Genomic DNA, 22905 nt, shown 5'->3' with positions numbered 1-22905 from the left:
TTTATTAAATCTCAGAAACAAAATTGAAGTGCCACATCCTCTCTTACATTTAAATACAATATTTTACTTTCTGGTCGGTACAATTTCAAGCAAAGTGCAAAGAAGAATACATAGAGGCCTAAAACCTTTCACCATGATTTACAGTGCTATGTCGTGCCAACTTTGGCTTGCCACTTGCAACTCATGCTGTGACTCTTTGGTCTTCACCTCACATATTGAACAGAAGAGGATCTGTGTTAACTTGTTACAGGTTAGTTTTTCTGCATGGACAACTGTAACAAGGTGGGATTCTACCACGATAATGCAGATGGCCTATCTTCCATTAAGAGTAATGGGAAAAGCTAAGCATACATTTAGGGGAAAATATATCACTTTTCAATTGACTTTAAGGGTTTCGATTTTTGATAAGCCATTACCTGCAGAAACAAGCTAAGAGCAAAGTCTGAGAATTACTATTGTATTTTTGTTTGTCACCAATGACACTGCATCTAGTACTAGCTGGGCAAAACTTCTTACAGTTCACACTTCAATCCACATTTAGTTCCCTTTTATTAGAAGTATAATACTGCACTTTATATCACAAATGTATAAAAATATGGCAGATAGTGTCATAACAATACTTTTCTTTTAAATGAGTATATTTTTAAAAAGACAGTTATTTACCATTTATATATATCTATATATATATATATTCATATATATAATTTATGTATATAATAAAATACTCCTGATGCAATCTATGTATGTTAGTTTTTACAGAAACTACTGTAGCTGTTGCACTGCATCACAATGTTTCAAACAGCTCAAAATAACTATACATTGTAACATGAGATATGATTATAACAATACAATAGTAGATCATAAATAAATATTACAAATCCTATCAAATATGGAAGTTTAAAAAACAAATAAAAACATACAACTTAACTTTAAACCCTTATTAGGGATACAAGTGTTTCACATAAACCCCACAGTTTTTCTTTAAAAAAATTAAATCTAGGCAGCAATATATTTTTCTCATAAGGGCACAGGTCTAAAGACATTCCTTTCAACTCTCCGAAGTGCCTATACAGACAGAGATGTGCACTAAGCTGGAATGTAAAATGAGAGAAAAGGGCAAAAAAGTTCATTCTCCCTGAAGTGCACATTCTTTTGTCATGAGATTAGATGAATGGCAATTAATAAACTTAATTTCACTGTAAGTTCCCTATTGGTGTGGTACCAAACAGTAGCTCCATGTATTCAATATTGCACACCTTTTATTAAGCTGAGAATTCAGTTACCACCACGATCACCAGCACTGCCATGCCCTCTGATAAAATCCCTGTAATAGCATTTTTTGGAGTATTATTACAAAGCTGTCTCTTTCAAATCATTCAAGTTTGGCATTCGGGATCTATTTGTTCGGTTATAAGTATGACCATTTTGCCCACTCTTAGAAGGCATCTGATCAGAGTATGAAGTCCCATCATTGGCACTCCTGTTCACTGGGGAAACATGCCAACTGGGTTCCATCTGGCCCGGGATCTGGAGTGTGGTTCTGCCTTTCGACTGGGACTCCTGCCGTAGGTTGCTGCTGCTACTGGAGGAAACTTGACTTATAGGATGAATTCGAACTTCAGAAAAAGATGCTTTAGTTGGCTGACTTGGTAAGGGCTGGAATCGAGGTTCAGAAGGAATTGAATGGTTTGAGGATGAAGAAAGGTGCAACAACTTGCGGAGGGATTTTAAAGGCTGGCTCTAAAGAAAAAGAAGAAAACTTCATGGGCCTTGTTATTTTTATTTATTTGTACTCGCTTTTCTGCTTATAAACACCCAAAACAGTCTTTGCTTTGACCTGTAAGTATATTATTTACAATATATTTCTTTTCCCAGCCACTTTCCGCTTTTCACTCAAGAAAGTATAGTCTAGAAATACAATGCCCCAGTATGTTTTTCTCTAGCTGAAGATTTCTGTGCTCAAATTTTGATATAAATGATAACATATGGGATAATACCATAACAGCCATGCTCTGCACTTCTCAGAAGCTATGGCTTCCCAGTACCTCCAGTTCTCTATATGTGTTAAGGGTGTGTGCTTTTAGCCACCTTTTCATTTTAGCATTGCTGGACAGGATGGAATGCAGACAGCAAATCAATTTATCTAGCTCAAGGGAGTTCATGAGTTCATCACCTCACATTTGAAACTGAAACCTCTCCTGTACTGTACTCTTATTTATCCCTATGAGATTTCTGACTCCTCCTGGCCATGAGTCTGAGATAAGAAGTTCAGAAACCTTTGTTGCTGGTTTAACAAAATGTGGCAAACAGGAAATACGGTTCATTTCAAACAAGGGAACTTTAAACCACGGTTTCTGAAGCTGGCTTGTTGAAACTAACCACAGCTAGTGTTAACCACAATTCCAGGCTTGGATCACACAGCAAACTGGCTAACTAAAGCAGAAGTGAAAGGATATGATTGAATCTTCCTGGCCATGCAGGAGGAAGAAAGGGGGAGCACTCAGTGTGGATCGTGCACATTGCACACCATGGATTAGAGTGACATGTGAATGTGGCCAATAGCTCACCAGCAGTCATAGGATCTGGCAAATAATTCACCTATACTTCAGGAGTGAAGTGAAGCAGAAGTTTAGCGCTATTCTTATATTTTACTGTGGAATGTAAACGATATCAAATCATCCAAAAAAGCATGCCACTAATTGGCAGATGGAGTAGTTATTAGGAAGCCAGGTCAGAACCTTGGGGAACTATTTCTTCTTTGAAGATGCCAATGTCATCAGTAAAGAACAGGGGTGGAGACAGTACCTTGTCCACTACTGCTGAGTAGCAGCAAAAGGGGTAGAGATAACCATGATACAGCAGTTCAGGCAGGCTTTCCATGAAGCCTGCTAATGTCAGCACCTTGCACAAGGAACTGCTGATAATTCACGTGATCATGTGTCCTGACTCCACCTCAGTTGCTACCTTACACCTTTCTCTAGTATGAACATGTGGCGAGCAACTCACTTAGCTGCTGTTGAGCAGCAATGGCCAAGTACTGGTTGCCTCTACCATAGGCCAAATCAACCTTTATTGATCAACCTAAGAGGAGACCCTGCTGGCCATCTGGAAACCTCTCAGAAAAGGCCTTTTCACCTGCAGCCAATCAGAAGCCATGCCGGACATTCGGGTTCCAAAGAACGTTCGCAAACCGGAACACTCACTTCTGGGTTTGCAGTGTTTGGGAGCAAAAACGTTCGAATCCCAAGGCAATTGGGATCCAAGGTACAACTGTATACAGTTTCTAATTACAACAACAAAATACTGTCCCCTGTCCAACACATTGCTGGTCATAGTGGAATTAAAGTAAAAATGGTTCTCTGGGTTGTGAGACTGGCAACCGTAACTATTCTAGGTTGATTCTGGAGGGAAGGAGGAAAGACAGTGACATCGAAGCACAAGGCAACTTTATCTTCTCCCTTCAGCATTTCTCTGTTTTTTTCATCTGCCCCATCTTGCTGTTTGGGCATACCTAGAGACTTGCTTGAAAGAGAGAGTAGGGCTGGACTAAAAACCCAGAGAAAAGTGGGTTAGAGAAGCAATGGATTCAGTGTGAAGCACTGGAGAGCTGCCAGTCAGCTAGTACTCAGTGGATGGACCAATGACCTGAATCTAGTAAAAGCTTCATATGTTCCTCTGATATCAAGGTACTGTATATACTGGTAGCAGACCTACCTACTATTCCCCTGACCTTAAACTGGAATGAAGCAATACTTTCACTTACATGACTTTGGATTTCTGTCATCTTATCACAATGCCAATCCTTCTGCCTGCTGCCAGGGTGATTAGATGAGTGCATAGCTTTCTGTAATGCCAAAAGATCCTGACTATCACTCCCAGGCATCTGCAACACAGAAAGATTTTGGGGGCTGATAAATTCCTAAGCAGGAGATGTTCCAAACTGTTCCCCTTCTCCCAGCTTCCCAGATCAAAGCAATGCACGTGAAGCCCATTATTGCAATGCCCCTTTAATATGTCCATATTAATAATCACATTTGTAGATGCCATGCAGATTTGTTACAACCGCCACCTTTAAGGCATTCACATGCTGTTAGTGAAATCACTGTAAGAGAGAAAGAGCAGTTAAATAAGTGCATTGTTGTGTTTCATCCTCATTTCCATAGCATTCCATACTGCTCATGAGCCACCTCCACAAAAAACATGTTTTCTTTCTTCTAAAGAAAAAAGATCAATATATGAATTGAGAGTTATCAGGCTGTCAGTTGTGCATTATTTGTGCAAGGAAACAATTTATTCCCCACCCAAGTAAAATGAAGTTTCTAATCACACAGGTTGCTAAGTAATGCTACACTAGTTGCAAGGGCAAATGATGGCTGAACCCATCACTGGGATGGTTTAAATATTTATAGAATTATTGGGGAGGGACGAGAAATTATTGGCTGGATAGTGTTTTCTCAGCAACTGAATTTTAGGATTAAAAATCTGTTAAGACATTTAATGTAGGGAGCTTAGCCTTTAGTCTGCCAAATAAAACAACAAGGCGGCTAATTACCACAAAACCTAAGGAAATTAATGCTATTAAAAACAGACCAATATAGAGTTCTGTGGCAAATCAAGTTAATAAGAGGTTGTTTCATTTTTCAAAGGAAGCTTCTTTTTACTTAAGCCAAAGGAAAGAAATTGCAAACCAGGTAAACAAGAAGATTCAACTAAATAATATAAAGAAAGGATAATTTGAACATTAGTACCATGTGACTGATTTCAGATGTTGCATTTTATGGTTTGCTACAAACATCTATTCCTAATTTTTCAAAATTTAACCATGCTACACTTCTTGGAAGTTTTGAAAACTTAAAAAAAATCCTTTGGATTTGTGGAACTGGCTCAAGATGCTTAGCTTGCATGAAGAGGCTGTGATCCCATGGGAAAGTACATGCTGTTGTGGTCAGTAAAATAGATTTACTGAAAAATTTGTTTGTTTTTTAAATTCAGTGCTACCATTCTTAAAAGTCAATACCATAGGTAGAGTGACTACAGGAATCTTTTTCAAAGAAGAGCTATGCTTTAAGTGATTCTTTGTACTAAAAAGAGGAAAGAGTGATTTCTTGATGCTTGGATTCTCCGCCTTGGTGGATTCTGTCTGCAATATAAGATAAGAGACTAATTGCATAAGTAACAGTATAATTCAGGAGAGCTACCCACGTCTCTTATCTGCACATATATGAACACTTTAATAAGATAGCCATTTCTTATGCCAAACCTGCTGTTACATAATTGTGGCAAGATAAGATTAATTGCTCTGCTGAATAAAAAAAATGTCTATGGAAGAAACACACCTGCCCACTTAACACATTTCAAGAATGTGTCTGTCAAGAATGCATGTATTTAATAAGTTCAGAATGAATTGATTTAACCAGGCTTTTGAATTTAGCATATGAACTCTTAGCAGAATCATTAGAGCTGATTTTGCATGTAGTGAGGTGCATAAAATGTGTATCAGTTTACTTACACAATGTAGGGTTTTATATCATTATTGTTTAAGATCATTATATCCGGATGCAGCAAGTGGTAAGAGAAATTAGAAAAGGGTTTACTTGCATGCAAAGTACCGACTCCTAGTATGCACTTAGCTAAAGTTATAGCTAGTTTCATTTTATTAACTAAACTAATTATCAAACAATAAGAGAAAAACATCCTTCAATGAAAATGCATGTCCAAGGCTGAAATCCTAATTCCTAGGCTATAAACCTCACTGAACACAGTAAATTTAATCTGAAATACACATGTATAGGAGTTGTGCTCTGCATATGCCTTGTAGCTGACATATGTATTTCAGACGGAATTATATGGGAGAACTAAATTACCTGCAGGCTATGAAAAACTTAGGTGCACTACAGTGTTTGTGCCAATTTTTAATAACAGGGCAGCAGTTTCAAATAAAACTGCTCAGAAAAAATAGCTCTGCTACTTTGCATCCTTTAGTCTTCTTTTCATAGCAGGAGGGAGGGATCCAAAGCAACTCCAATAGAGGGGAATGTTCCATACTATAATTCCCCCTTCTCACAGTGTCCAACATGCTCTCTCCCTAATTTTGTACTCACAATTATCCTGTGAAGTAGGTAAGACTGAATATTTAAGCTGAGTTCTCCCTATTCCAACATATTTTAACAACTAAGCCACTCTCTTTGCCTCTGTTTCAGAAAGAAACCAGTGAGAAATGTTCTTATGGCAAAGCATTGTGCTAGCTTGAAACAGACAAATAAAACTAGCACAAAATATTTTCACTGCTGAATATGAAGCAGGTGTGTCAATTATGCGGATGTCCTATAGCTGTTGATTTACACCAGTTTCTGCGCATAGCTATGTGGTCTGTATAACTGTACAATGATTCATTACAATAGTCGGGCACACTGATTTGTAGCTGGCTCCATAATGCCCAAAATTTCAGAGATTGGCACACAAAAAGCCCCAGATCCTATGCACAACATATTGCTTATTTTCTCATTTCTGCGCCATGTGACAGCTTTGCATGCTGAGCTAGCCAATATCTTGGGTTGAGTCATGATGTCTTAGCAGAAAATGATCCTTTACCGCAACAATAGGTAAAGTTTTACCAGGGCAGCAGTTGATAATGACTATAGATATTTCCATTATGTTAGACACATGCAGCAGAAGCTGAATTCTCCTTTCAACTCATTTTTAGCCCCGCACCAACAATTTCCAAAGAAACATTTCCCAGCTTTAATTTTGTCTAACTGCACTACATTATGGGCTTGTATCCATACAATAATGCTTGCTCACAAGAACAAAGATGGGTTGGCAGAAAATGGGGGAAAGGGGCATGAGATTGCAGAGTTTAACAGAAAAGGGGTTAAATGTGAGAATGCAGATATCACAAGACCAGATAATGCTCATTCACATGAGTGTGACTTGTAACATGCTCACCCTAAACATGGCAATTATGATGTCATATTAAACCTGTTATCCATTTTATCCAGACTTAAATTGGTATACAATAACTATTAAACAGTTATAAAAAAGAAATCCAATGGAATTTCAACCAAACTATGTTCAAAGTTGTGTTTCCAAATGAGAATTCAGCATGCTAAATATAATAATAATTTCAGATATCAGCTATATTGCTGCAGGTATTACACTACTATAAATACTAATGCTACTTATTCCTATGTAAATTAAATATCATTTACCAGAGAATATGAATTCTAACCACATGCTTTCACTGCACTCATTATTTGATATTAAAACAGCATATGCATGCATGCAGACGCATCACCCATTCTCATACAATAATATGCTTTTTAATTAGTTAATTCCTAATACATTACCCTGTAAAATTTATGCAATAAATTATTTTTTGAGTCTAGCCTGCCTCATCCCAATTCTAATTTAGCTATTTTATTGCTGAACTGTTTGAATAAATGCCTTTCTTTGTAAACTGATTGGAGATCTCTGAAAATCAGACGCATGCAATGCTAAATACAACATTTTAAAAAATGCAGAAACCCCCCTTTTAAGCTATCTTCATTATATCTGCTGAAAGAATTTATTGTTTGAACAATACTGCACTTAACTGGAACTTACTGCTTTTTTATCAAATGCATTTTAATCTGTTCAGCATATCATCATGATCTGGGATACTATTATGGTGTATAATGGATGAGATTGAAGGTTATGCATGTGGGTATGATAAGACCAATCATTCCCCTCCTCCCCACACCAACCAGCCAGAACAGAGAGCATATTTAGAAGCACCTCCCAAGCTATGAAACTGGGAATTCAGAGTGAGTGCAATCCCATCCAGAACACTTTGTACTTCTACTCATGGATCAGTTTGTCTATTGACCAGCAGTACTTCTGCCTTGTCTGGATGAAGACTCAGCTTGTTAGCATTCTGTGTTTGGTCTTGCCATACTATAGACTTCAAAGGATAATATTTCCACGGAAGTAATCCTTCAGATACTTTTGTTTTCAGATATGAATAATTATATAGCTGACAACATGAACCAAGGATTGAAAGAACTGTGAAACTTGTTTCCTGAGCCCAAGCAGGGGTGGCTTTAGGTATTTTTCTTGAATTACAGCACTTTACTTCCCTTGCCCACATAGTAAATTGCTTTTGATATTATGAGGTTCAAAAGCAGCTTGTGATAATCTTGGAGTCAGATCTCTAAAGTGAGAAATTCTGCTGGTCAGCATAAACTGATTATTAAGTCTAAGTAGCTCTACAGATTTCAACCTAAAATGTTTATATGCAAATAAGTGTTAACATCTGAAAAGGAAAACTGATGCTTGATAAAACTATAACATAAAGATGAGACAAAACAAACTTTTTAAAAATAGGAAACTGAAATTACTTACAGATTGAGATTTCTTTTTCTTCTTTTTTATTGCCCTGAAAAACCCTTGCTTTTCCTTTTCCTTTAGTTGCTCAGAATGAGCATTTTCAGGACTTTTCCTTAATACAGAGGGGGAAAACAAACAAACAGAAAGCCAACTTTAGCAAAAAAAAAATTATTTTTTTACATTGGATTATCTTATGGAGTCATCATTTTCACAGGAATGGGTATAAAGAATCTCCTCAGGCCTCAAAAGTCCTAAAACATATAGGGCTGCACCTGAATTCCAATCTAGATTTTCATGATAGAAAATAAGCAGTGCAAAAAGGAAAGCAAATTTTGGGGGCCAGAGGTGAGGAGTAAGACTTACCAAAACCCACAGTGAGTCTGGCAGGTGTTCCCAGTGCATTTGGTAAGGAACTCTAGGCACATGTACAGGCTGATGACATTAGCTCAGACCACTGTCCAGGGGTTTTGTGTAACCTACATGTGCTACCAATAATTGTTTTGTTTTGACTGATTATATCAACAGTACTTTGCCTAGAGGCCTAATACATTCAGAAAAACACTTGAACTTTTCACTTAAAAGATTTAAACCTTAAGTTTTGGAAATTAAATAATTCACCATGAGTCTGACTTAAACATGATAAGAATACAGTGGTGCCTCGCTATACGAATTCCCTGTTAGACAAATTTTTCACTATACGAATAGGTTTTGCGATTGGAGGTTGCCTCGCAAGACAATGAGGTTTTCTATGGCCGCCGCTTCGTCTTGCGAAGCGTGGCCATAAAAACCTCTGATCACAAAACCTATTTGCAAAAGGCATTTGTCTAGCGAAAGGGGAACCAGCTGTAGCAAGGGAAGAAGGCAAAGGAAGATCAGCTGATCTTCCTTTGAATTCTTCCCACGCTGCAGCTGGTTCCCCTTTGTGTACCGCTGGTCTCTGCTGGTTGCCGCGAGCAGTGAGGGGCAAACGGCAGAGACCAGCGGAACACTAGCGCGGGAAGAAGCGGAGGAACGGATCTGTTCCTTCCTCTGCTTCCCCCCGCTGCCGCCTGTCCGATCCCCGCTGTGTGGCAGACAGGGTGGGGGGAAAGCAGGCGAGGCGGCAGCGGGGAGAAGCGCTTCTCCCCACCGCTGCCTCGCCGCGCACAGCCGGCATGGGACGCAGCTTCGGAGACCTCCGAAGCCGTGTCCCATGCCGGGGAAGGCAGGCGAGGTGGCGGCCGGGAGAAGAGAGCTTCTCCAGGCCACTGCCTCGCCGTGCACAGCCGGCATGGGACGCAGCTTCGGAGACCTCCGAAGCCGCATCCCATGCTGGGGAAGGCAGGCAAGGTGGCAGCCGGGAGAAGAGAGCTTCTCCCCACCGCCGCCTCGCACACAGCCGGCATCGGACAGGGCTTTGGAGACCTTCTCTGAAGCCCCGTCCCATGCCGCCGCCAGTCCCCCGGAGCCCATAGGAATGCATTAAGTTTCAATGCATTCCTATGGGAAACCAGGACTCGCTAGACGAATTTTTCGTAGGACAAATTGAGTCCTGGAACGAATTGAATTTGTCTAGCGCAGCGTTTTTCAACCGCGAGACGCTGGCTGGTGTGCCGCAACGTGCCGCGACGAGAAGGGCGATTTGTTGCCTGGTCACGTGCCGCGACAAGAAGGTGGCCGCCATTAGGGGGCGCTGGCCCGCCGGAAAGGAAGCCGGCCGGGTCACGACGCGGGGCGAGCGCAGCTCTCAACAGCCACCACCACAGCCTCGGACGTGAGAGGTGGCCGGCGGGTGCTGCTGCTGCTGCTGCTCTTCGTCTCGCTCTCTCTCCTGTTGCTGGCGGCGCCCGGGGCTTGGTCGACGCGAGGCCGCGGGCCGACAAGCAGAACAGCCTCCGGAGGGCAGCCAGCGGCGTCTACCAGGGAGTGAGCGGCCTCTTCGGCGAGGAGCACGTGCGCGCCCTGCAGAAGGTGAGGCACCTGGCCTGGACTGAGGAGGGGCAGGCCCGTTGCTCCTGGGGGGTCGCGCGGGTTCCAATGGATATTTTTACAGGAAAATATCATCCTGACCTTCCCCCTAGGTTAAAAGCTATCTATCAAGTTTAAATTTAGCTCCCACGCAGTCCCAGATGAACAGGAGGCAGTCAGGGCAAGGAAAGCTTAACGCCTGAGAATATTTGTACTGTGTGGCAAGGGGAAAAAAATTAAAAAGAGCCACCCAGCCTTAAAGTCAACAAAGGGCATTAACAAATGGCCTATATATAAAGAGAATTACTTTATATATAGTCAATATAGGCACAAAGTTAATTTTTTAAACTTTTTTAATGGTGGTGTGCCTCGTGATTTTTTTCATGGAACAAGTGTGCCTTTGCCCAAAAAAGGTTGAAAAACACTGGTCTAGCAAGGCACCACTGTATAGGAATACCAGTGAAATGTGCAGCAATAAAAGGTTCAAGAAAATAGAAATTGTTAAGTGAACACCCTTTCCATCTGTTCTGTTTTTAAAACATCCCTTAAACACACCAACTTACCAGGGATCAAAAGCCGTTTGTCTCTTTGAGTGGCTTGTTACACTACTACTTTCTGCTGGTAGCGAAGGTATTCTGTTTGAGGCACTATTATCTAGGAATGTTCCCTCTGGGCGTGGAGATGGGACTGTAATTGAAAAAATATATAAAGCTGCCATATATCCACCGTCATCTGACTCTCACTAACTTTTGTCTCTATTTACTGTGCTGATTGTTTACGAAGCATAACATCCTATCAGCACTGAGAAATGAATGAAAAGACACTAGGTTTTAGCATGTAGAAAACATAACTAGCTTATCCAATTTGCTCTTGCAAGTTGGATGGCAAATTGGGAGACAGCAGCCTCAAAGTAGTCTAAACCTCTTTAGGAAATACAGCTGAAAACTTTCAAGAGAAGTTTACTTCTGAAAGAAGCATTTCACCTATGAAATAAAACTGGTAAACACGAAGGGCTTAAAAACAAGAAATTGCATGCATAAGCAACATAGATTGCATTTAAATGAGTATGAACAAAACATAGAACTAATATAGCAGCACAAAAATGCCATTTATGGATTTGTGTATTTTTACAACCCTGAAGCTACATTTTAAAAAGTTGTTGATATTTATTCCTTTAACTTTTACAAATGAATATAATGCAAGCAAAACAACAACAACTCAAGAGCCAATGAGAAACTTAAAGCAAAGAGGGCAGGGAAGACACATCAGTAGAGAGAAGAGAAAGAAGAAAAGAGGGGAAGAAACAAAAGACAAAATGAGTTGAAAGGTAGGTAAATAAAAAACTAATGGAAGTACTTGAGCTTTAGTACTGAAACAAATCCATACTTCTGCCAAATAAAATTTTTATGAAACTCTTCTTCCATAAAATAAGTTTGTCCTTAAACATTGACCTCCCTCTGCCCACTGCTCAACAAAAAGAACGGAGGGATTTCAAGAGTGTTAAGTATCAAACTCTTTGCCACCAAAGAATCTCACTGAACCAATAAAATGTGACTGTGTAGAAAGTGTTCATAAAGATGGAGCAAAACCGAAAGAAAAAGGATAAAGAAAAATTACTACAAAAAAAAAAATTACCACCCTGTGGAACGCCCTCCCACCAGAGGTCAAAGAGAACAACAATGACCAGACCTTTAGAAGGCATCTTAAGGCAGTCCTGTTTAGGGAAGCTTTTAATGTTTGATGGATTTCTGTATTTCAATGTTTTGTTGGAAGCCACCCAGAGTGGCTGGGGGAACCCAGCCAGATGGGCAGGGTATAAAAAATAAATTATTATTAAATTATTATTATTATTATTATTATTATTATTATTATTATTATTATTATTTCACTTTATGTACGGATGCTCCAACACATATGCACAAAGCTCGCATTTGAACAGGCAGGTTAGGCGGCCAGTGTGAACGGGCAGAATTTTCTGTTGAACAACAAGATCGGAAGCCTCTGACTGAATTCAGAATCACCTTCTACTGTAGAGCATAGGTTCTTACATGGGCAACTGACAGCAATTTATCTGTAATAACGTTAAGCACCAACAGTTGGACAAAGTATTCTATTCAAATACTCAGCATAATACAAGCGAGAATGTGGTTCCAAAGGACTACAGGCTTCTAGACTACATTTGAAGGCACTGTAAATCTTTTTGGGTCACTTTTGTGAGAAACGTAACTAATAAATGATGATGAGGATGAGGATGACATTGCTATATTGCCACAAAAAGCAAACTAAACTCCTGAAGTTGAAGAAAGTTATTAAAATCATTTTCTCCAATATCCCAATAATTTAGTGGATTCGTTTGTCTAACCAGTCCCTTAATAACACTATTTTAACTCTAATAAGAATCTTCAGATTCTTGCACAGTGTCAATTCCTGGATGATTATTAATATGTGTCCATGCTGTGTGTGATTGTTGGCAATTTAGAAAAGTTAAGATGGGCATGCCTGTAATTTCCAGGCCTATATTACTTAGGCACTTCGGTCTTGATATTCAACATTTAATATCACACTCTTAGAAAGTATTACAATACTGATACAAGATAGGGACAATAAAGCCCCTCAGTATCAAAGGGTAGCAACAGTTTTTGAAAAAAGTCATTGTGTTCCTCCAAGCTAGCTTGCTTCAATAAACCATAACTAAGATTAACTGCAGGACGCGGGTGGTGCTGTGGGTTAAACCACAGAGCCTAGGGCGTGCTGATCAGAAGGTCGGCGGTTCGAATCCCCATGACAGGGTGAGCTCCCGTTGCTCGGTCCCTGCTCCTGCCAACCTAGCAGTTCGAAAGCACGTCGAAGTGCAAGTAGATAAATAGGTACCACTCTGGCGGGAAGGTAAATGGCATTTCTGTACACTGCTCTGGTTCGCCAGAAGCGGCTTAGTCATGCTGGCCACATGACCTGGAAGCTGTACGCCGGCTCCCTTGGCCAATAAAGCGAAATGAGCGCCGCAACCCCAGAGTCGGTCATGACTGGACCTAATGGTCAGGGGTCCCTTTACATTTACCTTTTCTTGTTTAAGGGTGGTTGTTTCCCCTAGAGCACTTAGGGAGCCTGAAAGATAACAACCCACATTATAACTAAAAATAAATTAGTGGTCACGACAGAATTTGTCATTTGTCTGAATCAGGGGTCTCTTTACCCTAAGTCAGGGGTCTCTTTACCCTAAGATTAACTGCATAATGGGTAAACTGTGGTTGATTTAAAATGGAAGTGAAACCTTTCAGTCTCCTCCTTGCAACCACATTGGGGGAGGAGAAACAGCATGCATGTGTTAGGCTTACATAAGTTCCTTTCTGTAATTATAAACCAAAATTTATGGTTTCAGACAAATACTACCTATGAGTTTGAATGATCAAATTATTTATATCCAAACATAACCTGTCAGAGCTGCTCATATGTCTATATTTAGAGTAATTTTAAAAAATTCTGGATAAGCTGAAGTTGTACAATATCTTGAACTACCAATGATGCATATACAAGTGAGAGAGAGAAAGGAGAGACAGGGTGCAACCTTTGTATCTAATACCAAATGAACTGGACCTAAATATATTCAATAGGTTACAAATATATTCAATAGGTTACAATTAAAGATCACCAGTGTTGAAGCAATGATTCTTCAACAACAACTTCGTTGGACTGGTCATGTTGTGCGGATGCCTGATGATCGTCTTCCAAAGCAACTACTCTATTCCGAAGTTAAAAATGGAAAGCGTAATGCTGGTGGTCAACAATAGAGGTTTAAAGACTATCTCAAGGCGAATATTAAAAAATGTAGTATAAACAATGACAACTGGAAAACACTGGCCTGTGAGCACTCCAGTTGGAGAACAGCCTTTACCAAAGGTGTCATGGGCTTTGAAGAAAATCGATCTCAGGACGCAAGGGAGAAACGTGCTAAGAGGAAGGCACGCTTGGCAAATCCACACCGTGATCAACTCCCGCCTGGAAACCAATGTCCCCACTGTGAAAGGACATGTGGATCCAGAATTGGCCTCCACAGTCATTTACGGACCCATTGTTAAAACCGTGTTTATGGAAGACAATCTCACTCGGCTACGAGTGATCGCCAAAGAAAAAGAGGTTACAAGCAGGCGTAAACTAAATACTGAGATGGAAAACCAAAGAGAATTCAGAAGACTACTTTAAATTTTAGCTTAAAGCCATTCCATTTCATAAATACTGCACACATATACATCTATTCCATTAGTAAAATATTTCAAATGTAAGTACGGTATATATTTGGAAGGAATAGAAAGTTTGGTATTTTAAAACACCACTAATTTCAATGGGACAGGCTGTCCTTTCCCTCTAAAGACAATGGGATTTCAGCATTCAAAAATGTGGATGAATCACACCAATTATTTCTTGTAGCTGCAGTCATGTCTGAAAAGAACTTCTGTCCAGAGCCTAGACTAAGGCCCAATTCATAGGAGCTGTTGTAATCATACATACTCTTCCCTTCTTCACACATGAAAGCAGAAGTTAGATGTTTCCATTTCTTTTTTGCTGCAAGCCACAGTTTGCAATTTTATCTAAATGAGAAAAACTGCGCTTAACGGCAAACCAAGATATGCTGGTATTTCTGAATGTCACCTTCAAGTTAATACAAAAAAACCCTCTGTTGTATTATTTCTAAGCTACGGTATACTCTCAGAAAGGTGCAACACAAAAGCTGTTGTATTATTTCTAAGCTAGACTCTCAGAAAGGTGCAACACAAAAAGCTATAACCAAGGCTGCAGCCCTATGCACATGTAATGAGTATGCATGCTGAACACAATAGTACTTACTTCTGAGTAAACATGCTTAGGTTCGGTCTGTAAGACTACTTAACTAAACACAAGTCTAAAGGTGCAGCCAAACCCTGCATATCTACCCACAAGTAGAAACAAGAGTTGTAGAAGCGAAGGAACCTCTACTAAAACAAAAGGACTTTCACAGAAGGCTCCTCCCACCTGTCCTGGATTTGTCTGCATGGGGAAAGAGTGAAATCAGTTCTCAAATAGATAGTATCTTTTATCTGAACAATGGAAGAAATATTGATCAAATTCCATGAGATAAAAATACCTCTGTAAAAGCTACCAACTCTCCTAGGTACAGGATCATTATACAGAAGTCTATTTTCTTTTGTGGATGCTCCATCATCTGTGTGCTGATCATGATACGCTCCACCCTAAATAAAAGAACAATCAATTTGTTAAGCCAAAGAGCTCTGTTCTCCATTGGTATGTAACAGGACAAGAAGCAATCTGCCCATAACCTCACTCTACATTTATGAGTATTTGTTAAAATGAAACTTTCCTCCACACAATAAATGAAAGGATTATGTTAAACGATATTTGTTCCAAAGCCATATGTTAAGAACTGTAAAGTGACCAGATTTTATTTTTTCATGAACTAAAAAGGGCACAGCATCCACCCTAGAGCTCTTGCAACTGTAATCAAATCTGGACAGTCCGGTGACAACAATGAAAGAAAAACACATTTACTTATTACTAAATTCACCCCATCCTGGAAGCTCAATAACAGAGCAATACCGTATCTAAAATATGTCCCCATATTGTCTTAAAAACAGCCTGAACTGGAACAAATATTAACACCTCCACAAATTTCACTAATAAGTGGGAGAAAAGGCTGGTTAAAAGTTGAAAAATAGATGATGACAATGACAGCAACTGCCATACAGTTTGCTACAGTGACCATCAGATATTCTCTACAGGCAACAACCGTTCTGTACAGGGGCCCCGTTCCTGATCCCTGTGCGCATCAGCGGAGCATGTGTAAGCCCGTTCCACCCTCTTTTCCAGCCATTTTGGGGGTCAACGTGATGCACGCGTGCACAGTCGCACGTCAGTTGGATGTGCCTAAAACAGTCGTTGCCTGTATTCACAACAATGCCTGTTTATAGTTCTAGTATTATTTTATGGGAACACCTGAATACTGAAGCCAATTCACATTTACTGGCTGTGTTTACCAGTTAAAAGTGCAATTGCAAAAAACTACATATTTTGAAAAACTACTTAAAATTCCAGGAGTCTGGTACTGTTTGCACTTTGAACCCAGTTTCTACCCACTGAAGTATATGCTTTTCTTAAACATACAAAGACTGAAGTCTAATTAACCAAGTTGAAGGATCTTAAGTCAATACAGCACCCCTCTGAATGTCACTCATATGGTTCGCAGTTGCAACCTGTGCTGTTTTGTGTAGAAATGTGTCCTGAAAACCGCAGCACATAAAAACTGTCACAATTTTAGTGCGCCCCATGTAAATCAGACACCTTCAAAGTCCCCCCCCCCCACTCAAAAACTATCACAAGGTACATGGCTAAAGCAAGTGCTATTACCCAGGCATAGGCAAACTCAGTCATCCAGATGTTTTGAGACTATGACTCCCATCACCCCTGACCACTGGTCCTATTAGCTAGGGATGATGGGAGTTGTAGTCCCAAAACATCTGGAGGGCCGAGTTTCCTATGCCTGCTTACTGCATAAAATTACAGATTTAAGATTTTATTTTAGGAGTGTTTCCTCTAGCTAGACCATTTTTTTCCAAATCATTAGAAAAAACCCCACTGCTCCCATCATCTACACTCCTTCACTTCACCTTCCTGTCTTCTCCTCTTCCTGCTACCTCTCCAGCATATTACAACTCCCAGACCAATGACTATGTATGAGCACCCCTGCTAGATAATACCAAGGTATCAGCTAGTGATCCTGTTTCCAAGTGCTCTTCCCTGCTGTTTGTCTCTCATTTTTAAAAACCTGTGGAAGTTCTATCCTTTCTTTAAGTACAAGTGCCAATGGCAGGAGTGAGGAACAGGACCTGGCCAGTAACTAGAATCCTCAGCTCCCCTACCCCATTGGCCACTTTGACCTGTCAGTCGCCTGATGTCACCATGACATCAAGTGACTAAACTTCAAAGGAAAGAATCAAGAGCACACCCAATTATTTCATTTCTTCCTTTGCAGGCACAGCTTGGAAAAGCCTTTGTATCCCTGGCTTGAATTCAAGTGGAGCTCTTCCCAGTCAGTTTGTATACGGCAAAAAAATTAAAGGCTGCTGAAATGCAAGCCTTGCTTGCAGATGTACAATGAGTGCACTAACTTTCCCGACTGTTCCTTTGGAGTTGTGGCCACACCTGAAAAACAGCCTTGTAGGCCAAATTAGGACCCTTGTTGGGCCATAGGTTCCCCATGCCTGACATATGGCAAAGTTTTCATGGGCTGTTTTCACCTATGCTAGGCTTAGCCTAGTTGTTTGTTCTTCGAAGGAAAGGTGAAGAAATACCCATAATTTCTTTGAATTTCTCATATCTAAAATCTGCCTGTACTTATCCCAAGATCAACTACTGTTTAAAACTATTCTAAAAAACAAACAAACTGTATTCAAAAATCTGGGTTAAACTATTATCAACACAAAGTAATAGCCTTATGACACATGCAACATTCCGGATTGTGAAGGCTACGGAGAACAATGCACATCAGCTTGAGCTCCTTGGAAGAAGGCTGGGATATAAATGTAATAAATAATTTCAATCATTTATGATCACACAATAGGTTTCACCTATTTTTATAATAAAGTAAAAGTTCTTAATGTATATCAAAGTGGGCGCTCCCAGCGTGGGGTAAAAGTAATTCCTACATTTAACAATTTAGTTATATGCTCACGCATGACAGACATACAAAATGGGGAAGAGTAGTCTCTCCAACAGTCAAAATTCAGACTAACCCTACTGGTATCTTCTGTACAGTCTTCACGAGAGGAGCCAACAGATCTTGTGAGTGACTTATGCTGCACCTGTGGAGATAATAGTTGCAGGCTGTTTGCTCTGGCTGCCATCCCTTGCCCTACGCTTAAGCCACCCTCTGAGCCCTTGGTCCTCACTCTGTCCCGGCTCACATACATAGAATGTCTATGAGGGCGCTGCTGTGAAGAAAAGGGACTTGTATAACCTAAACCGTAAGAAAAAGATTCATGGGGAGCAGACAAAGAGTGTGAATGGCTTCCATCCATGTGATCTGGCAATTTCAGCTCCTCCATAGTTTTGGAATGTCTTGTAGATGGTCTTCGCGATTCAAGTGTACCGTCACTTCTGTTATTTCTTGCAGAAGGACTAAGCAAAGTCCTGTTGTCAGCATGGCGTGGAGGTGTTGGTGTGGTAGGAGAGTTCAAGTCCAAACAGCTGGATGGAAAATACCTACTGTTGTTTGGTTCTGCAACTTGAACCCTGGCCTCGGAAAGATTACCCACTGATTTGGAATCTGTCAGAGCCCCATGACTTTTTGACTTTGTTCGATATGAGGGACTCTTTGAAGACTGAGGAATAGTATCAATGTAACTGTGACGGCTATGCCTTTCGCCTGGTTGCAGCGTGCCAGTTTTGCTCTGAGAACTCTCCATAAATGAGTGGCGGTTGTGCTGAGATCTGGAATTTGACTTCAAGTATTTTGTACCTGGACCATCAGATGCTTTGGGATCCGAATTAAAATCAAATTCAGTTTTTGTCTTCGCTTCTTTTGGACTGAGGAGGTGTGGGATGTTGTTATTAGCTAGATCCTTGCTTCCAGATCCAGGAGGGTTAGCTGGCTTCTTTGAAAGCATTGGGCTATGAGCAGCAACAGGCAGATTTCCATTTAGAAAGCTTTCGTTTGATGGAAGAACCTCTTCTCTCTGCAATCCAACTCCTACATTCTGTATATCTTTGCTGTTTGATCTGTGATGAGACTGTACAGCAGTACTTTTGCTAGCTTGAGTTCTATATTATAAAACACAGAAAAAACACGTGTTAATTTCTACCTTTAAACACCAGTTGCTCCAGTAAACTTGGTGTTTGAGATTTGCTTACATACAGTATGGATTGGAGACTGTTGGGCACTGAGATGGCTAATTTGTTTGTTCCAAGTGCCTATTAAGTTAGAACAATTAAAGGAGAACCCACAAGATCAAGTTGTTAAAAGTAAAAGATGCACAGAATCAAAATGAACAAAGAAACAATGAAAAGTACTTTGTTCATTCCTGAATTTAACACATATGATTCAGGTATAGGAGGCTCAAAAACACAAATGTCACAGCAACTGCCATCAACACAGAAGGTACTCTTCACATGAGTCACTATGCCCAGACAATAAGCAACAGTTTCCATTAAGTCCAGTGGACATGTGGGTTGCTAGGGCATCAATATCCCAATATCCCAGTGGCAAGAGATGGTTTGTACTTACCTGTTGGATAAGGTGTTACTATCTCCATGGTAAGGTTTTCTTTTAGTTGACCGTGAAGGTGAACGATCCAAGAGCCTCTGAGTTTGAAATGCTGGGTGGTTCAGACACTGCTCTGTTAAGTATCTGTCAGCTGGATCCAGTTTCAGTAAGTTCTTTTGAACAGAAATTCGGGTTTAAGTAATAAAGCTGAGTTGTATACCATTTGGAAGCAAAAAGTATTTGGCCAATTAATATTTAAACATTGCACTTTCTAAGAAGTATTTTGTGCACTGAAAACTATTTAAAACTATTTGCCTATTTTTCCTCTATCTTGTATTTAAAACATTGACTCTAAGTGCTATACCTATTGTGAACAACTCACATTACAAACTCACACTACAAACTGATGTAGATGTATGCAGCGTGAAGAACCCTGGGGCCCAGTAGCCACTGGAACCTATAAAATTTGGGCCTGATAGCACACAAGTGGGTTGCTGCAGAAGCCAGGAAATAGATTTCATTTTCTATTTTGTTTCTCTGGTTATTCATTTATGTTAATAAGCTGGAGAAGGCACTTAATGAAATAAACACCATTATCTCTATTGCTAACATGTTAAAACATTATTTCTATTAATGAGGACTAAATTCAGTTTTTTTGTCACCTGAAAAGATGTCTACATTGTGGTAAATAGAATTACATTGCTTTCACAGAGAAAAATAATGAATGAAAAATACAACTTTCTATTTTTTAAAAATAGAGTATACTCAGCAAAAGGCATAATTCCCCTGAAGTATCCCTGGCACCATTTCAGATATTTGAAGCTGATTTGAAAAAGAAACCAGCATCACACAGATTTACTACTAACATCAGAACAGCAGTGGAACATAGAAACAATAATACATAGAATAACAATATTCCTACCTTCATAAGGTCAAGTAAAACACCACTTAAGATTCCTAAATATCTCCTTTCCAAAGACTGTGGATGGTTAACTGCAGGAAACTGTACAAAAATAATTTCCATACATTAGGAAGGCACATTTACAAAAGTCATCAAAACTCTGTTTGTGGTATATGCTGCCTAAAATACCTGGAGCAACATACAGTAGCATAGATAGCTTAAATACAGGTTGGCCTCTTGAAATAATCACACACATTAGAAAAACACAAAGATAATCACCTTATTAAGGTCATACTAAATGCAATCTATGTTTTGAAAACGATTAATAGCACTTGTGCAGACAGGGAGGAATAGAAAAGGGAGGAAGTCAGACTAGGACTATTGTGCTGGAGGGGAAGGAAGAGATGGGTTAATGCCCCGGGTTTTTCAATTAAAATTCCCCCCAAACTGCAAAGGTGTGAAAAAATATACAGGTACCATAAGACTGCCTCTAGCCCCCCCCCCAGAAGCAACCACTCCAGGTTCCACCAAAGCTGCAATTAACATAAACAATACATAGAGAAATGCAGACCATGAACTCCCATGCCATGCCTTGGGTGCCCTCTTAAAATACAAGATTTCCAAAGATGTAATTATGAAAGACTGGTAATTATTAAAGAAAGGTCTAAACTAATGAAATTAGAATTAGTTTCAAAGTATCTTTTATCTACAGACGTGTTTAATTGAATGTGAATAACTGAAATACAGATGTGAAAAGGAAACTTCCACATATATGCCAAGGGCTGGATGATGTTTTTCAGTTGAAGCATAGCATAGTTGAGTAGTCATGTCCACTTGCTGTTAGAACCAAGCACAAAAGAGCTTGCTATGCTTCCTTGCCTGCACTAGGTTGCAGCCATTTGACAGCACTTTAGATGGTGTAGAAAAGCTAATGGCATCATCACGTCACACAGTAAACTGAAAAGGGGTTTTGTGTAACACTCTTGTACTGCAGAGGCACTGCGGGAGTTCTAGGTCAGCAGAATTTAGCACCAGATCTTCTGGCCATGCTTTAAAGCTTCTGCAAAGTGTAGCGTTCAGCTCTTGAAGAATCACACAGTAGCTACGTAGTCAACCACAAAATGCTATAAAATGCAGTTTGGACATAGGTAAAAAATTCCACTATTGTTTCAGGGCACTATTTGCAATTTTATTTTATTTTTGTCAAGAACTGAACAAAGACAATATGTCAATGGTAAGCTTCCACATGTACTTTGCTTTCTATATAATATTTTTGTAAGAAAAAAGTCATCATGCTGCAAGTTAGTGTGGCCACCACTAGGCGGCCAAGCGAATTGCAGCATGACAACAGTGGGAAGTGCAAGTGAGCAAGACAACAGTGGAGGCAAATAAGTGGGCCAGCCGGTAGTTCAGGCAGGCGTTGTTATCGCTGTCATTGCCACCCGTGTGCCTGCTCACTAAGAGGCATGCACAAGAGGGCAAAGGAAGTCCGGGGTCTGAGTGAACAGGTGGCCCAGCTGAGCAAGTGATCCAGAGTAGGTGGTCCAGAAGAGTGAGTGAGCAGGCAGCCCAAGCAGGCCTTCATCTGCTCCTTGTTATTGTCAAGGCTGCTGCCACCACTGCGTCCATCACTACCAGAAGGAAGTGTGCAATATTAAATATATACCGGTACTTCCTTCTGTTGGTGGTGGGATGAGGTGAAACACCTCCTGTTTGTTTGTTTGTTTGTTTGTTTGCCTCTCCTCTGTAAGAAGTGGCAGAAGTGGGATCTTGGGACTGGAGTGAGCTGTGGGGGGATTTGGAGGGGGAGTTTAGGGTGAGCTCTTAGGGGATGGACACTGGCAGCAAGGTGGTGGTGTAGCAGGTAGGCAGGGTAGGGGAGTAGGTGGGGCAGCGGGTAGGTGGGAGTAAAAATTTAAGGGATGTGAGGGGTTGGTTGGCGGGGTGCTGAAGGAACAGTGAGGAGATGGGGGTTTAGGGGAGGTGTAGAGGGGTGAGGATGGGGGCAGGGGTAGGGAGCAATGCATGCAGGGGGGGGCAGTTCCTAGTAGATATTATACAGTCAATACCTCGCTTTAGGTACACTTCGGTTTGAGTATTTTCAGTTTAAGTACTCCGCGGACCCGTCTGGAATGGATTAATCCACTTTCCATTACATTCAATGGGGAGGAAAGTTTGCTTCAGGTTAAGTACGCTTCAGGTTAAGTACGGACTTCCAGAACCAATTACAGTCATACTTCGGGTTAAGTATGCTTCAGGTTGAGTACTCCGCGGACCCGTCTGGAATGGATTAATCCACCTTCCATTACTTTCAATGGGAAAGTTCGCTTCAGGTTAAGTACGCTTCAGGTTAAGTACAGACTTCTGGAACCAATTGTGTACTTAAACCGAGGTACCACTGTATTTGGTTCTGTCTAGAGTTTGATCCACAGGAGTTTACAAA

General features: G+C 40.4%; 1 protein-coding gene across 3 annotated transcripts in view; it reads right to left on the bottom strand.

The window, feature by feature from the left end:
* Window positions 1-520: 520 nt before the first annotated feature.
* CDKL5 (cyclin dependent kinase like 5) overlaps window positions 521-22905 on the bottom strand; it is a 62599-nt gene continuing 40214 nt past the window's right edge. For 2 of the 3 annotated variants that reach the window (XM_088667772.1, XM_035114911.3), the window contains exons 10-18: window positions 20484-20564; window positions 19583-19734; window positions 18093-19119; window positions 15431-15536; window positions 10875-10998; window positions 8380-8476; window positions 5018-5140; window positions 3764-3883; window positions 741-1740 (exon numbers count right to left, since the gene is read on the bottom strand). In XM_088667772.1, coding sequence (XP_088523898.1) covers window positions 1351-1740; window positions 3764-3883; window positions 5018-5140; window positions 8380-8476; window positions 10875-10998; window positions 15431-15536; window positions 18093-19119; window positions 19583-19734; window positions 20484-20564 — 2220 coding nt within the window. In that variant the 3' untranslated portion in view covers window positions 741-1350. Of the gene's footprint in view, window positions 1741-3763; window positions 3884-5017; window positions 5141-8379; window positions 8477-10874; window positions 10999-15430; window positions 15537-18092; window positions 19120-19582; window positions 19735-20483; window positions 20565-22905 lie in introns of all 3 variants that reach the window. The other variant, XM_088667773.1, reaches the window with a different exon arrangement.

Source organism: Zootoca vivipara, chromosome 4, assembly GCF_965207765.1.
Source record: "Zootoca vivipara chromosome 4, rZooViv2.hap1.1, whole genome shotgun sequence".
Taxonomy (NCBI): domain Eukaryota; kingdom Metazoa; phylum Chordata; class Lepidosauria; order Squamata; family Lacertidae; genus Zootoca; species Zootoca vivipara.
Note: the sequence above shows the minus strand (reverse complement) of the source record. Positions and strands in the feature narration are given on the sequence as shown.